The sequence below is a fragment of the Somniosus microcephalus genome, unplaced genomic scaffold (assembly GCF_052327205.1).
Source record: "Somniosus microcephalus isolate GS21.2 unplaced genomic scaffold, FLI_Smic_1.0 unresolved_chr2, whole genome shotgun sequence".
NCBI lineage: Eukaryota > Metazoa > Chordata > Chondrichthyes > Squaliformes > Somniosidae > Somniosus > Somniosus microcephalus.
This window is the reverse complement of record NW_028225180.1, coordinates 92,237,860-92,252,189: the sequence shown is the minus strand read 5'-3', so window position 1 is coordinate 92,252,189 and position 14,330 is coordinate 92,237,860. Positions and strand designations below refer to the sequence as shown.

The 14,330-nt window shown below is 60.0% G+C and overlaps 1 protein-coding gene across 3 annotated transcripts in view; it reads right to left on the bottom strand.

The window, feature by feature from the left end:
• Window positions 1–10,130, bottom strand: part of LOC147093031 (protein phosphatase 1B-like) — a 26,836-nt gene extending 16,706 nt beyond the window's left edge. The window contains exons 1-3 of one of the 3 annotated variants that reach the window (XR_015075101.1): window positions 9,670–10,130; window positions 2,656–2,930; window positions 987–1,576 (exon numbers count right to left, since the gene is read on the bottom strand). Coding sequence is in view for 2 of the 3 variants with exons in the window: in XM_085976359.1 (XP_085832485.1) it covers window positions 987–1,576; window positions 2,656–2,914 (849 nt within the window). In the remaining variant the exon portion in view is untranslated. The remainder of the gene's footprint in view (window positions 1–986; window positions 1,577–2,655; window positions 2,931–9,669) is intronic. The other 2 variants (XM_085976359.1, XM_085976358.1) reach the window with 2 other exon arrangements.
• Between the last annotated feature and the right edge of the window lie 4,200 nt (window positions 10,131–14,330).

Below are 14,330 nucleotides of genomic sequence, written 5' to 3'. Positions count from 1 at the left end.
GACTGTACCCCAGTGAGTCAGTGTGTGACTGTACCCCAGTGAGAATCAGTGTGTACCTGTACCCCAGTGAGAGTCAATGTGTGACTGTACCCCAGAGAGAGTCAGTGTGTGACTGTACCCCAGTGAGAATCAGTGTGTACCTGTACCCCAGTGAGAATCAGTGTGTGACTGTGCCCCAGTGAGAGTCAGTGTGTGACTGTACCCCAGTGAGAATCAGTGTGTGACTGTACCCCAGTGAGAATCAGTGTGTACCTGTACCCCATTGAGAGGCTGTGTGTGCCTGTACCCCAGTGAGTCAGTGTGTGACTGTACCCCAGTGAGAGTCAGTGTGTGACTGTACCCCAGTGAGAATCAGTGTGTGACTGTACCCCAGTGAGAGGCAGTGTGTGACTGTACCCCAGTGAGAATCAGTGTGTGACTGTACCCCAGTGAGAATCAGTGTGTGACTGTACCCCAGTGAGAGTCAGTGTGTACCTGTACCCCAGTGAGAGTCAGTGTGTACCTGTACCCCAGTGAGAATCAGTGTGTGACTGTACCCCAGTGAGAGTCAGTGTGTACCTGTACCCCAGTGAGAGTCAGTGTGTACCTGTACCCCAGTGAGAATCAGTGTGTGACTGTGCCCCAGTGAGAGTCAGTGTGTGACTGTACCCCAGTGAGAGTCAGTGTGTACCTGTACCCCAGTGAGAATCAGTGTGTACCTGTACCCCATTGAGAGTCAGTGTGTGACTACCCCAGTGAGAATCAGTGTGTGACTGTACCCCAGTGAGAATCAGTGTGTACCTGTACCCCATTGAGAGGCAGTGTGTGACTGTACCCCAGTGAGAGTCAGTGTGTACCTGTACCCCAGTGAGAATCAGTGTGTGACTGTGCCCCAGTGAGAGTCAGTGTGTGACTGTACCCCAGTGAGAGTCAGTGTGTGACTGTGCCCCAGTGAGAGTCAGTGTGTGACTGTGCCCGTGCTGCGTGCGGGGGCCGCTCATCCTTACCTTGTACAGGCAGGTGTCCGTCACCAGGTTGCAGATCTTTTCCAGGTCGTCGGTCAGCTCGAGTCTGGAGCGGACAAAGGCGCACAGTTCCTCGTTGCTCATTACATCCCAAATGCCGTCGCAGGCCAGGATGACAAACTCGTCCTCCTGGGACCGCTGAATCACCATGACCTCGGGCTCTGGAGAGACCAGCTGCTCCGTGGGGCCTTTTCCGTCGACGCACTTGTAGTCGTAATCTCCGAGCGCCCGGGACACAGCCAGCGAGCCATTGACCCGCTGGATCATCACGCTGCCCCCGGCGTTCTGGATCCGCTCCTTCTCGCGGGGGTTGCAGGGCTTGTGGTCCTCGGTGGAGAAGTGCACAGACCGGCCCCGCTGCAGGACCCCCCGGGAGTCGCCACAGTTTATGAAGTACATGTGCGCCGGCGAGACCAGGAGCGCCACGGCCGTGGATCCGCTGCGGTCCATGTCGTTGTTCCCCAGCTCAGAATCGTTCCTCATGTGTTCGTCAATGTTCAGGAAGCCGGTCCGAATGGCACGCTTCACGCTCTCCACCGCGGCCAGCGAGTCGCTCCCGCCTTCCGTCATCCCTTCGCAAAACAGTAAATCAATTGTCTGCAGTTTAGCAAAGTTGCATCGCCCAATTTTATCCCCACACCCCCCCGCCCGCCCGTTCTGGGGTCGTTACCACGGGCGACCTGACGATTCACACGTCAATCTCGACAGGAGACAAGGCAGAGCAAGTCACTGCAGCCCAAGTCACTGCAGCCCTTACAGCGCTGCGGCAAAGGGACAGCTTGGCTCAATCGGTACCACTCTAGTCTCGGGGGGGGGGGGGGGGGGGGTGCTATGGGGTTTCAGCCCGTCTAGGATTTCAGCTGTCAGCCGTGGCTCGGTGGGCAGCCCTCACACCTCCGAGTCAGACAGTTGTGGGTTCAAGTCCCACTCGAGACCTGAGCAGAAAATCCAGACCAACACTCCCAGTGCAGCACAGGGGAGTCCATGTGGGTCAGGAGGGAGGTAGGGTCAGTGAGGGGTAGGAAGGAGGGCCAGAATGGAGGGTCAGTGAGGGGTAGGAGGGAGGGCCAGAATGGAGGGGCGGTAAGGGCCAGAATGGAGGGGCGGTAAGGGCCAGAATGGAGGGGCGGTAAGGGCCAGAATGGAGGGGCGGTAAGGGCCAGAATGGAGGGGCGGTAAGGGCCAGAATGGAGGGGCGGTAAGGGCCAGAATGGAGGGGCGGTAAGGGCCAGAATGGAGGGGCGGTAAGGGCCAGAATGGAGGGGCGGTAAGGGCCAGAATGGAGGGGCAGTAAGGGAGGGGCAGCAAAGACTTGGACAAGTTGCACTTTGATGGGGGTCAAGGTTGAGAGGCTGGCAAGGGTCTAAAGGTCAGTCTCACTTTGACTGGCGAGCGGGAGTTGGAATAGTAATTACGCCATTGTTTCACCATCAAGGTCTAGGCTTGAAGTTCAGCTCAGGATTGAACACAGGGAACGCTGCTTCACAGGTGAAGCCATCGTGTCTGAGTTACAGAAACCAGGAGGATCCCAAGTTCCGTCCCCTGTGCCGAGAATCAAGGAGGCGTCAAGGTATTGGCAGTGGGCGGAGTTTGCTCTTGACCGAGAGGGAGGGAGAACCACCAGGAAATCCAGCAAGGTCGAGAAACCCACCTTTGAACTCCTGGTTGCTGGTGATGTGCTGGAGGAGATTCTTGGCGCAATACCTGGCGACCCCTGACCCCGCGTGCCCATCATAAATGGCGAAGAAGGACCAGTTTTTCAGCTTGTCGTGCAACTCCGGCATTGCAGTGTGCGCATCCTCCATTTCCACACGCCACCCCTGCATGCTGCACAGCCCGTAGCGGATCCCATTCCCTTCCCCGTGGTCATTCTGCTTCTCGGTTTTTGGACGGTCCAAAAATGCCCCCATTTTGAATCAGAATTACCTGCAACATTAAAAAAAATCAGTGCTCGGGGAGGAGTCAATACCTCATCAATACAGATACAGCCAATACCCGATCAATACAGATACAGCCAATACCCGATCAATACAGATACAGCCAATACCCGATCAATACAGATACAGCCAATACCCGATCAATACAGATACAGTCAATACCCGATCAATACAGATACAGTCAATACCCGATCAATACAGATACAGCCAATACCCGATCAATACAGATACAGCCAATACCCGATCAATACAGATACAGCCAATACCCGATCAATAGATACAGCCAATACCCGATCAATACAGATACAGCCAATACCCGATCAATACAGATACAGCCAATACCCGATCAATACAGATACAGCCAATACCCGATCAATACAGATACAGCCAATACCCGATCAATACAGATACAGCCAATACCCGATCAATACAGATCCGATCAATACTGACAAACTCCCAGGGTCCCCTGCAAATTACACACTCCCAGGGACCCCCTGTAAATACTGACACACTCCCGGGGACCCCCTGTAAATACTGACACACTCCCGGGGACACCCTGTAAATACTGACACACTCCCGGGGACCCCCTGTAAATACTGACACACTCCCGGGGACCCCCTGTAAATACTGACACACTCCCGGGGACCCCCTGTAAATACTGACACACTCCCGGGGACCCCCTGTAAATACTGCCACACTCCCGGGGACCCCCTGTAAATACTGCCACACTCCCGGGGACCCCCTGTAAATACTGCCACACTCTCGGGGACCCCCTGTAAATACTGCCACACTCCCAGGGACCCCCTGTAAATACTGACACACTCCCGGGGACTCCCTGTAAATACTGACACACTCCCGGGGACCCCCTGTAAATACTGACACACTCCCGGGGACTCCCTGTAAATACTGACACACTCCCGGGGACCCCCTGTAAATACTGACACTCTCGGGGACCCCCTGTAAATACTGACACACTCCCGGGGACCCCCTGTAAATACTGACACATTCCCGGGGACCCCCTGTAAATACTGACACTCCCGGGGACCCCCTGTAAATACGGACACACTCCCGGGGACCCCCTGTAAATACCGACACACTCCCAGGGACCCCCTGTAAATACGGACACACTCCCGGGGACACCCTGTAAACACTGACACTCCCGGGGACCCCCTGTAAATACTGACACACTCCCGGGGACCCCCTGTAAACACTGACACACTCCCAGTGACCCCCTGTAAATACTGACACACTCCCGGGGACCCCCTGTAAATACTGACACTCCCGGGGACCTCCTGTAAATACTGACACACTCCCGGGGACCCCCTGTAAACACTGACACAATCCTGGGGACCTCCTGTAAACACTGACACACTCCCGGGGACACCCTGTAAACACTGACACACTCCCGGGGACCCCCTGTAAATACCGACACACTGCCGGGGACCCCCTGTAAATACTGACACACTCCCGGGGACCTCCTGTAAACACTGACACTCCCGGGGACCTCCTGTAAATACTGACACACTCCTGGGGACCTCCTGTAAATACTGACACACTCCCGGGGACCCCCTGTAAATATGGACACACTCCCGGGGACCCCCTGTAAATACGGACACACTCCCGGGGACACCCTGTAAACACTGACACTCCCGGGGACCCCCCTGTAAATACTGACACACTCCCGGGGACCCCCTGTAAACACTGACACACTCCCAGTGACCCCCTGTAAATACTGACACACTCCCGGGGACCCCCTGTAAATACTGACACACTCCCGGGGACCCCCTGTAAACACTGACACACTCCCAGAGACCCCCAGTAAATTCTGACACACCTTTGATCAGTCCTGGTTTTCATTAATCAGTTACTGCACTAAAGCAGTGGTTGATAATCCGCTCTCACCCCAGAGGGCCTGGCATTGAGCTTTGCTCATGGAATCAAAGTCTCATCTCGCTGCTGGAATCAAGATCCCAGGAGCTATAATGAGTTTGGGTCTGTTTCAACCATTTTGCAATAACACGGGGGAAGATCGCCCCGAACCTGACAGCAAGGTTTCAGCCTTGTGCAGAAAAGCTGGACAGACGGTGACTGCGGGAAATGGTGCAGCAGGGGGCTGCCTCCTGAGGCTGGGGGCCATGGAGGGAGCCGCGGGGGGGGGGGGTCGCGCACCGTGGTGGGGGGGGGGGGGCCATGGAGGGAGCCGCGGGGGGGGGGGGGGCGCGCCGGGGGGGGGGGGGGGCATGGAGGGAGCCGCGGGGGGGCCGCCTCAGGGGGCGCGCGCTGTGGCTTGTATCTAATAAATGTTCTGTATACGAACACTCGTCACTGAGCCTGCGATAATGCAGAATTCAGTGACTCATCACTCAGGAGCAACACACCCTCCGCCTCGCAACAGCTCAACAAATCTCCAGATAATCGGACAGCTCAACACGATTTGCTTTCCTGGTTGTTTAGCCGAGAGTCTCCACCCAACTGAACACACATTAATGGAGGCAGAGGGAGGGGGAAGATGTTGCGCGGAAGCATGGCTACAGGGCTCCCGTTGTAGTGTTGCTGCCATTTTGTTGCCAGCATGTAGGCCAGCGAGAGTGGGGAGGGGGGGGTGAAGCAGGAAGGCTCCCTGTTGGCGACAACCCTCCATCTCCTTCACAGCCCTTCAGGTGTCAGCTGTGGCTCGGTGGGTCGCACGCTCACCTCTGTGTTAGAAGGTCGCGGGGTTCAAGTCCCACTCGAGACTTGAGCCTATAATCCAAGGTGGACACTCCCAGTGCAGTACTGAGGGAGCGCCGCACTGTCGGAGGGCAGTACTGAGGGAGCGCCGCACTGTCGGAGGGCAGTACTGAGGGAGCGCCGCACTGTCGGAGGGCAGTACTGAGGGAGCGCCGCACTGTCGGAGGGCAGTACTGAGGGAGCGCCGCACTGTCGGAGGGCAGTACTGAGGGAGCGCCGCACTGTCGGAGGGCAGTACTGAGGGAGCGCCGCACTGTCGGAGGGCAGTACTGAGGGAGCGCCGCACTGTCGGAGGGCAGTACTGAGGGAGCGCCGCACTGTCGGAGGGCAGTACTGAGGGAGCGCCGCACTGTCGGAGGGCAGTACTGAGGGAGCGCCGCACTGTCGGAGGGGCAGGACTGAGGGAGCGCGGCACTGTCGGAGGGGCAGTACGAAGGGAGCTCCGCACTGTCGGAGGGGCAGTACTGATGGAGCGCTGCACTGTCGGAGCGGCAGTACTGAGGGAGCGCCGCACTGTCGGAGGGGCAGGACGAAAGGAGCGCCGCACTGTCGGAGGGGCAGGACGAAGGGAGCGTTGCACGGTCGGAGGAGCAGTACTGAGGGAGCGCCGCACTGTCAGAGGGGCGGGTACTGAGGGGGAGCCTCACTGTCAGAGGGGCAGTACTGAGGGATCACCGCACTGTCGGAGGGGGAGGAGGAGGCAGTACTGAGGGAGCGCTGCACTGTCGGAGGGGGCGGGTACCGAGGGAGCGCCGCACTGTCCGAGGGGTGGTACCGAGGGAGCGCCGCACTGTCGGAAGGGGCGGTACCGAGGGAGCGCCGCACTGTCGGAAGGGGCAGTACTGAGGGAGCGCCGCACTGTCTGAGGCGCCGTCTTTCGGATAGGATATTAAACCGAGAACCCGTCTGGATGTAAAAAATCCCATGCCACTATTTCGAAGAAGAGCAGGAAAGTTCTCCCTGGTATCCTGAATAATATTTATCACCAAAACATATTATCTGGTCGAGTCCTGATGAAAGGTCATCGACCTGAAACATTAACTCTGTTTCTCTCTCCACAGATGCTGCCTGACCTGCTGAGTATTTCCAGCATTTTCTGTTTTCACCTCTGGTCATTTAGCGGTTTGTGGGAGCTTGCTGTGCAGAAATTGACTGCCGTGTTTCCTACATTACAACAGTGACTACACTTCAAAAGTACTTCATTGGCTGTGAAGCACTTTGGGACGTCCTGAGGTGGTGAAAGGTGCTGGAGAAATGCAAGCACAAATACAGTACACACCTGCCTCTCGTGTGTCACTAGTTGATAAGGATGGTTGGGGTGGAAATTGAACTCAATGTGGCCGACTTGGCAGGAAAGGGACTGATCTGGGAAATGTCAACACACCTGATCTAACCTCTCTCTTCCCCCATCGCAATCATTCTCGTATCTCTTGAATTTAAATCGATACTATTATGATCCTCTGAACTTCCAATTCCCAACAAATCCACCATCCTTCACACTAACTCCTGCCTGAATCCCAACAGAGACATCAAAATCCTCTTTATTCAAGTCATTGATTCCCAGGACCGCAAAACCTCTCATCTTCAGGTTCCCCTTCCTCCTCCAACCTCGTCAAACCCAACGACAATTCTTGAACAAATATCTCCTACTCTTTTCCACCTTGCTGACTCCGTCAGTGACATCCTCGTGCACCACTCGCAATCCGCTCAGCAGCCACAATTCTTCCTTTGCATCAAAAGTGGGGCCAAGGCAGGAATGAATGGCGGAGACCAGGGTGTTGAGGAGTTCCTGTTCCCTCGTCAGCCTCACCAGAGAGCAAAGTGCGGACACAAGTACTCAGCATCTTCCTGCATTCCTCGCCCAAAGCCACCCGTACAGAGTGAGAGGACAGAAACAGTGCGTCAGGTGAAGGCAGTGCAGAGCTCAGCAGTCAGTTCGAGGATCACTGCCCTCGTCCAGAGAGAGGCCAGGAATGGTCCCGAGTCCAATCCTCGGTCTGGGTTGAGTTAGCCTCTGCACCGCTGGGGTTGGGGAGGGAAATCAGCCAAGGTTCCCGCTCCTCCTCATGGAATCAGCCAAGGTTCCCGCTCCTCCTCGCTCCTCCTAATGGAATCAGCCAAGGTTCCCGCTCCTCCTCGCTCCTCCTAATGGAATCAGCCAAGGTTCCCGCTCCTCCTCGCTCCTCCTAATGGAATCAGCCAAGGTTCCCGCTCCTCCTCGCTCCTCCTAATGGAATCAGTCAAGGTTCCCGCTCCTCCTCTCTCCTCCTAATGGAATCAGCCAAGGTTCCCGCTCCTCCTAATGGAATCAGCCAAGGTTCCCGCTCCTCCTAATGGAATCAGTCAAGGTTCCCGCTCCTCCTCATGGAATCAGTCAAGGTTCCCGCTCCTCCTCACGGAAAGGGAGCATGTTTGGATATTGGGACGATGCCATCCACAGTTGAATATCCCACTCACTGCCCAAGGAAAATGATCCCAATGGGGCGAGGTAATGGATAGCGTTGAGTCACCCCCCTCCCCTGAACCGTACCTTCAGGAGGGGGGGGGGGAAAAGAGAGAGCGAGAGAGAGACAGACATAAAAGTCCCTCACTGTCACATATCACCACATCTCACCTCGCCTCACCGCACCGCACAGCAAGGGCAGCCTAGGAATTAATTGCTTGCAGACCAGAAACAGTGAGCTGCCATTACACTGGCCTCCTCCTCGACAGCAGAAACACTAATGAGTGTTCACTCCCCGCAATGAAACTGCAGCTTGAAATCTGAAGTCTCGATAAGCCAGAGATGTCGGGGGGGGGGGGGGGGGGCGCGGTGCGGGGGGCTTAAGTTTAATCTTCACCCCCCTTTATTCATGGCCAAGTCTGATTAAAAGCTCACTTAGTAACCACTCGCTCCCCCTCCCCTCCGTTGGGTCACAACCCGCGCTCAGTATCCACAGCCAGCTCCCCCCAGGTTCACTGAGCCAATAGTGCAGGCCCCAACTTTCCATCCAACCTGACACCCCCCCCACCCCGAGATTGGCCATGGCCGGCATGGCAAGCTGATCTTCGCCAAGCCACCAATCCAACCCAATACCAAACTCTACCATCGCAACCAAACCTACAGATTTCCATTGGGATGGATAATTCCCTCCCAAAGCCCCGAGGTGGGCCCACTTACTGGTTACCAGGCAAGCAGGGCACCATCTGTGCTCGCTGCTCTGCCGATGGCCACACAATAACTGTGGGTTTCTACCAGGAGAGCACCACGAAAACAACCGCGTCGATCGACGCACAATTAAAACGCCCCGTCCCATCCAGTCTTGGGTTATCGGTGAAGTTCGCGTTGTGCCCGCCGATAGTGAACGGCAGGACGGCACGCGGTCGCGCTCCCGCTCCGGGGGCACCCAGTCCCTCTCCGGGGGCACGAGGTCTCGCTCCCGCTCCGGGGGCACCCGGTCCCTCTCCGGGGGCACGAGGTCTCGCTCCCGCTCCGGGGGCACCCGGTCTCGCTCCGGGGGCACCCGGTCCCTCTCTGGGGTCACTCAGTCCTGCTCCCGCTCCGGGGGCACCCGGTCCCTCTCCGGGGGCACCCAGTCCTGCTGCCGCTCCGGGGGCACCCAGTCCTGCTCCGGGGGCACCCAGTCCCTCTCCGGGGGCACCCAGTCCTGCTCCCGCTCCGGGGGCACCCGGTCCCGCACGCCGGACACTGCCCGGACTCGAAACTCGCCGACAGCCCAGAAACTGCAAGCCCGACATTGGTCAGGGGTCATCGCACCAGGGCAGTGGGTGGGGGCGCTGGGGTGGAGAGCGAGGCAGACTGGGGGGAGGGGGGGGAATCACAACAACCTTGGGTGTAAGCGGCCGGGTTAAAACAACAGATTAAAAAGTTTTCATGGGGGGGTGGGGGGGGGGGGGTTAGGAAGCCAGGGATTGGGTAAGAATAAAACAGGAACCTCCGCGAGCCCAGAGTGTCCCCAACACCGCCCCCCCCCCCAAAATAAACCCAATCTACTCACCCTCTTGTCCAGATTGATTTAAAGACGAGCTGGGTCACTGCTGAGCAGAACCATTTCCAATCTCCCACACCCCGTGTGTGGTTTTTATAATAATCTATAATAAAATACAATTAAATCCCCCCCTTCCCCCCACTGCTCCCGAAGACAGTCACCGATTCACAAATGGAAGCCTGAAACCTTCGAGCTGCGGCTCCGCACAAACACCCGGCCGGTTTTAAAAGAAATGTTTAAAATTGTCGCAAACAGGTTTGAAGCCGGGGTGGGGGCAGAATCCGGGCCCGGCTCGGCCCGGCCGCGCTTCCCAAGGCCCCGCCGCTGGGTTTTTGCAGAGGCTGCGGATCGGCCCGGATCGCGGAAGTGGGAGAAACCCGGGAGCGAATGGGGGCAAATTGCGCAAAAAAAAAAGCCCCCGAGAGAGAGAGTGAAATCCCCGGATCCTGCTGGGATGACATCACCGCCAGCCAATGGCCGGCCACCGCGTCACGTGGGCTTCGGATGAAACACCCACATTGGCAACATTGTATCCGGGAATCCGGGCCGCCTTCCACAGGCGAGCGGCCGCAAACTTCCTCCCCCCCGCAGACCCGGGGGGCTTACATCCCCTTCACTGGGGGGCTCCCTCAGTACTGCCCCTCCGACAGTGCAGCACTCCCTCAGTACCGCCCCTCCGACAGTGCAGCGCTCCCTCAGTACTGCCCCTCCGACAGTGCAGCGCTCCCTCAGTACTGCCCCTCCGACAGTGCGGCACTCCCTCAGTACTGCCCCTCCGACAGTGCAGCACTCCCTCAGTACCGTCCCTCCGACGGTGCAGCGCTCCCTCAGTACCGCCCCTCCGACAGTGCAGCGCTCCCTCAGTACCGCCCCTCCGATAGTGCGGCCCTCCCTCAGTACCGACCCTCCGACAGTGCGGCGCTCCCTCAGTACCGCCCCTCCGACAATGCGGCGCTCCCTCAGTACTGTCCCTCCGACAATGCGGCGCTCCCTCAGTACTGCCCCTTGACAGTGCGGCGCTCCCTCAGTACCGCCCCTCCGACAGTGCAGCGCTCCCTCAGTACTGCCCCTCCGACAGTGCGGCACTCCCTCAGTACTGCCCCTCCGACAGTGCAGCACTCCCTCAGTACCGTCCCTCCGACGGTGCAGCGCTCCCTCAGTACCGCCCCTCCGACAGTGCAGCGCTCCCTCAGTACCGCCCCTCCGATAGTGCGGCCCTCCCTCAGTACCGACCCTCCGACAGTGCGGCGCTCCCTCAGTACCGCCCCTCCGACAATGCGGCGCTCCCTCAGTACTGTCCCTCCGACAATGCGGCGCTCCCTCAGTACTGCCCCTTGACAGTGCGGCGCTCCCTCAGTACCGCCCCTCCGACAGTGCGGCGCTCCCTCAGTACCGCCCCTCCGACAATGCGGCGCTCCCTCAGTACTGTCCCTCCGACAATGCGGCGCTCCCTCAGTACTGCCCCTTGACAGTGCGGCGCTCCCTCAGTACCGCCCCTCCGACAGTGCGGCGCTCCCTCAGTACCGCCCCTCCGACAATGCGGCGCTCCCTCAGTACTGTCCCTCCGACAATGCGGCGCTCCCTCAGTACTGCCCCTTGACAGTGCGGCGCTCCCTCAGTACCGCCCCTCCGACAGTGCGGCGCTCCCTCAGTACCGACCCTCCGACAGTGCGGCGCTCCCTCAGTACCGCCCCTCCGACAATGCGGCGCTCCCTCAGTACTGTCCCTCCGACAGTACGGCGCTCCCTCAGTACTGCCCCTCCGACAGTGCGGCGCTCCCTCAGTACTGTCCCTCCGACAGTGCGGCGCTCCCTCAGTACTGCCCCTCCGACAGTGCGGCGCTCCCTCAGTACTGACCCTCCGACAGTGCGGCGCTCCCTCAGTACTGACCCTCCGACAGTGCGGCGCTCCCTCAGTACTGCCCCTCCGACAGTGCGGCGCTCCCTCAGTACCGCCCCTCCGACAGTGCTGCGCTCCCTCAGTACCGCCCCTCCGACAGTGCAGCGCTCCCTCAGTACTGACCCTCCGACAGTGCGGCGCTCCCTCAGTACTGCCCCTCCGACAGTGCGGCGCTCCCTCAGTACTGACCCTCCGACAGTGCGGCGCTCCCTCAGTACTGACCCTCCGACAGTGCGGCGCTCCCTCAGTACTGCCCCTCCGACAGTGCGGCGCTCCCTCAGTACTGACCCTCCGACAGTGCGGCGCTCCCTCAGTACTGTCCCTCCGACAGTGCGGCGCTCCCTCAGTACTGTCCCCCCGACAGTGCGGCGCTCCCTCAGTACTGTCCCTCCGACAGTGCGGCGCTCCCTCAGTACTGTCCCCCCGACTGCGGCGCTCCCTCAGTACTGTCCCTCCGACAGTACGGCGCTCCCTCAGTACTGCCCCTCCGACAGTGCGGCGCTCCCTCAGTACTGACCCCCCGACAGTGCGGCGCTCCCTCAGTACTGCCCCTCCGACAGTGCGGCGCTCCCTCAGTACTGTCCCTCCGACAGTGCGGCGCTCCCTCAGTACTGCCCCTCCGACAGTGCGGCGCTCCCTCAGTACTGACCCCCCGACAGTGCGGCGCTCCCTCAGTACTGCCCCTCCGACAGTGCGGCGCTCCCTCAGTACTGCCCCTCCAACAGTGCGGCGCTCCCTCAGTGCTGCCCCTCCGACAGTGCGGCGCTCCCTCAGTACTGCCCCTCCGACAGTACGGCGCTCCCTCAGTACTGCTCCTCCGACAGTGCAGCGCTCCCTCAGTACCGCCGCCTGACAGTGCGGCGCCCCCTCAGTACTGCTCCTCCAACAGTGCGACGCTCCCTCAGTACTGCCCCTCCAACAGTGCGACGCTCCCGCAGTACTGCCCCTCCGACAGTGCGGTGCTCCCTCAGTACTGTTCCTCCGACAGTGCGGCGCTCCCTCAGTACTGCCGCTCCGATAGTGCGACGCTCCCTCAGTACTGCCCCTCCAACAGTGCGACGCTCCCTCAGTACTGCCCCTCCAGAGTGCGGCGCTCCCTCAGTACTGCTCCTCCAACAGTGCGGCGCTCCCTCAGTACTGCCCCTCCGACAGTGCGATGCTCCCTCAGTACTGCCCCTCCAACAGTGCGACGCTCCCTGAGTACTGCCCCTCCAACAGTGCAGTGCTCCCTCAGTACTGCCCCTCCGACAGTGCGGCGCTCCCTCAGTACTGCCCCTCCGACAGTGCGGCGCTCCCTCAGTACTGCCCCTCCGACAGTGCGGCGCTCCCTCAGTACTGCTCCTCCGACAGTGCGGCGCTCCCTCAGTACTGCCCCTCCGACAGTGCGATGCTCCCTCAGTACTGCCCCTCCAACAGTGCGATGCTCCCTCAGTACTGCCCCTCCAACAGTGCGACGCTCCCTCAGTACTGCCCCTCCGACAGTGCGGCGCTCCCTCAGTACTGCTCCTCCGACAGTGCGGACCTCCCTCAGTACTGCCCCTCCGACAGTGCGACACTCCCTCAGTACTGCCCCTCCGACAGTGCGACGCTCCCTCAGTACGGCCCCTCCGACAGTGCGGCACTCCCTCAGTACTGCTCCTCCGACAGTGCGGCGCTCCCTCAGTACTGCCCCTCCGACAGTGCGGCGCTCCCTCAGTACTGCCCCTCCGATAGTGTGGCTCTCCCTCAGTACTGCCCCTCCGACAGTGCTGCACTCCCTCAGTACTGCCCCTCCGTCAGTACGGCGCTCCCTCAGTACTGCTCCTCCGACAGTGCGGCGCTCCCTCAGTACTGCCCCCCGACATTGCGATGCTCCCTCAGTACTGCCCCTCCAACAGTGCGATGCTCCCTCAGTACTGCCCCTCCAACAGTGCGACGCTCCCTCAGTACTATCCCTCCGACAGTGCGACACTCCCTCAGTACTGCCCCTCCGACAGTGCGGACCTCCCTCAGTACTGCCCCTCCGACAGTGCGACACTCCCTCAGTACTGCCCCTCCGACAGTGCGGCGCTCCCTCAGTACTGCCCCTCCGACAGTGCGGCGCTCCCTCAGTACCGCCCCTTCGACAGTGCGGCGCTCCCTCAGTACTGCCCCTCCGACAGTGCGGTGCTCCCTCAGTACCGCCCCTCCGACAGTGCAGCGCTCCCTCAGCACTGCCGCTCCGATAGTGCGGCGCTCCCTCAGTACCGCCCCTCCGACAGTGCGGCTCTCCCTCAGTACCGCCCCTCCGAAAGTGCGGCGCTCCCTCAGTACTGCCCCTTCGACAGTGCGGCGCTCCCTCAGTACCGCCCCTCCGACAGTGCGGCGCTCCCTCAGTACCGCCCCTCCGACAGTGCGGCGCTCCCTCAGTACTGCCCCTCCGACAGTGCGGCGCTCCCTCAGTACTGCCCCTCCGACAGTGCGGCGCTCCCTCAGTACTGCCCCTCCGACAGTGCGGCGCTCCCTCAGTACTGCCCCTCCGACAGGACGGCGCTCTCTCAGTACTGCTCCTCCGACAGTGCGGCGCTCCCTCAGTACTGCCCCCTGACAGTGCGACGCTCCCTCTGTACTGCCCCTCCAACAGTGCGACGCTCCCGCAGTACTGCCCCTCCGACAGTACGGCGCTCCCTCAGTACTGCCCCTCCGACAGTGCGGCGCTCCCTCAGTACTGCCGCTCCGACAGTGCGACGCTCCCTCAGTACTGCCCCTCCAACAGTGCGACGCTCCCTCAGTACTGCCCCTCCGACAGTGCG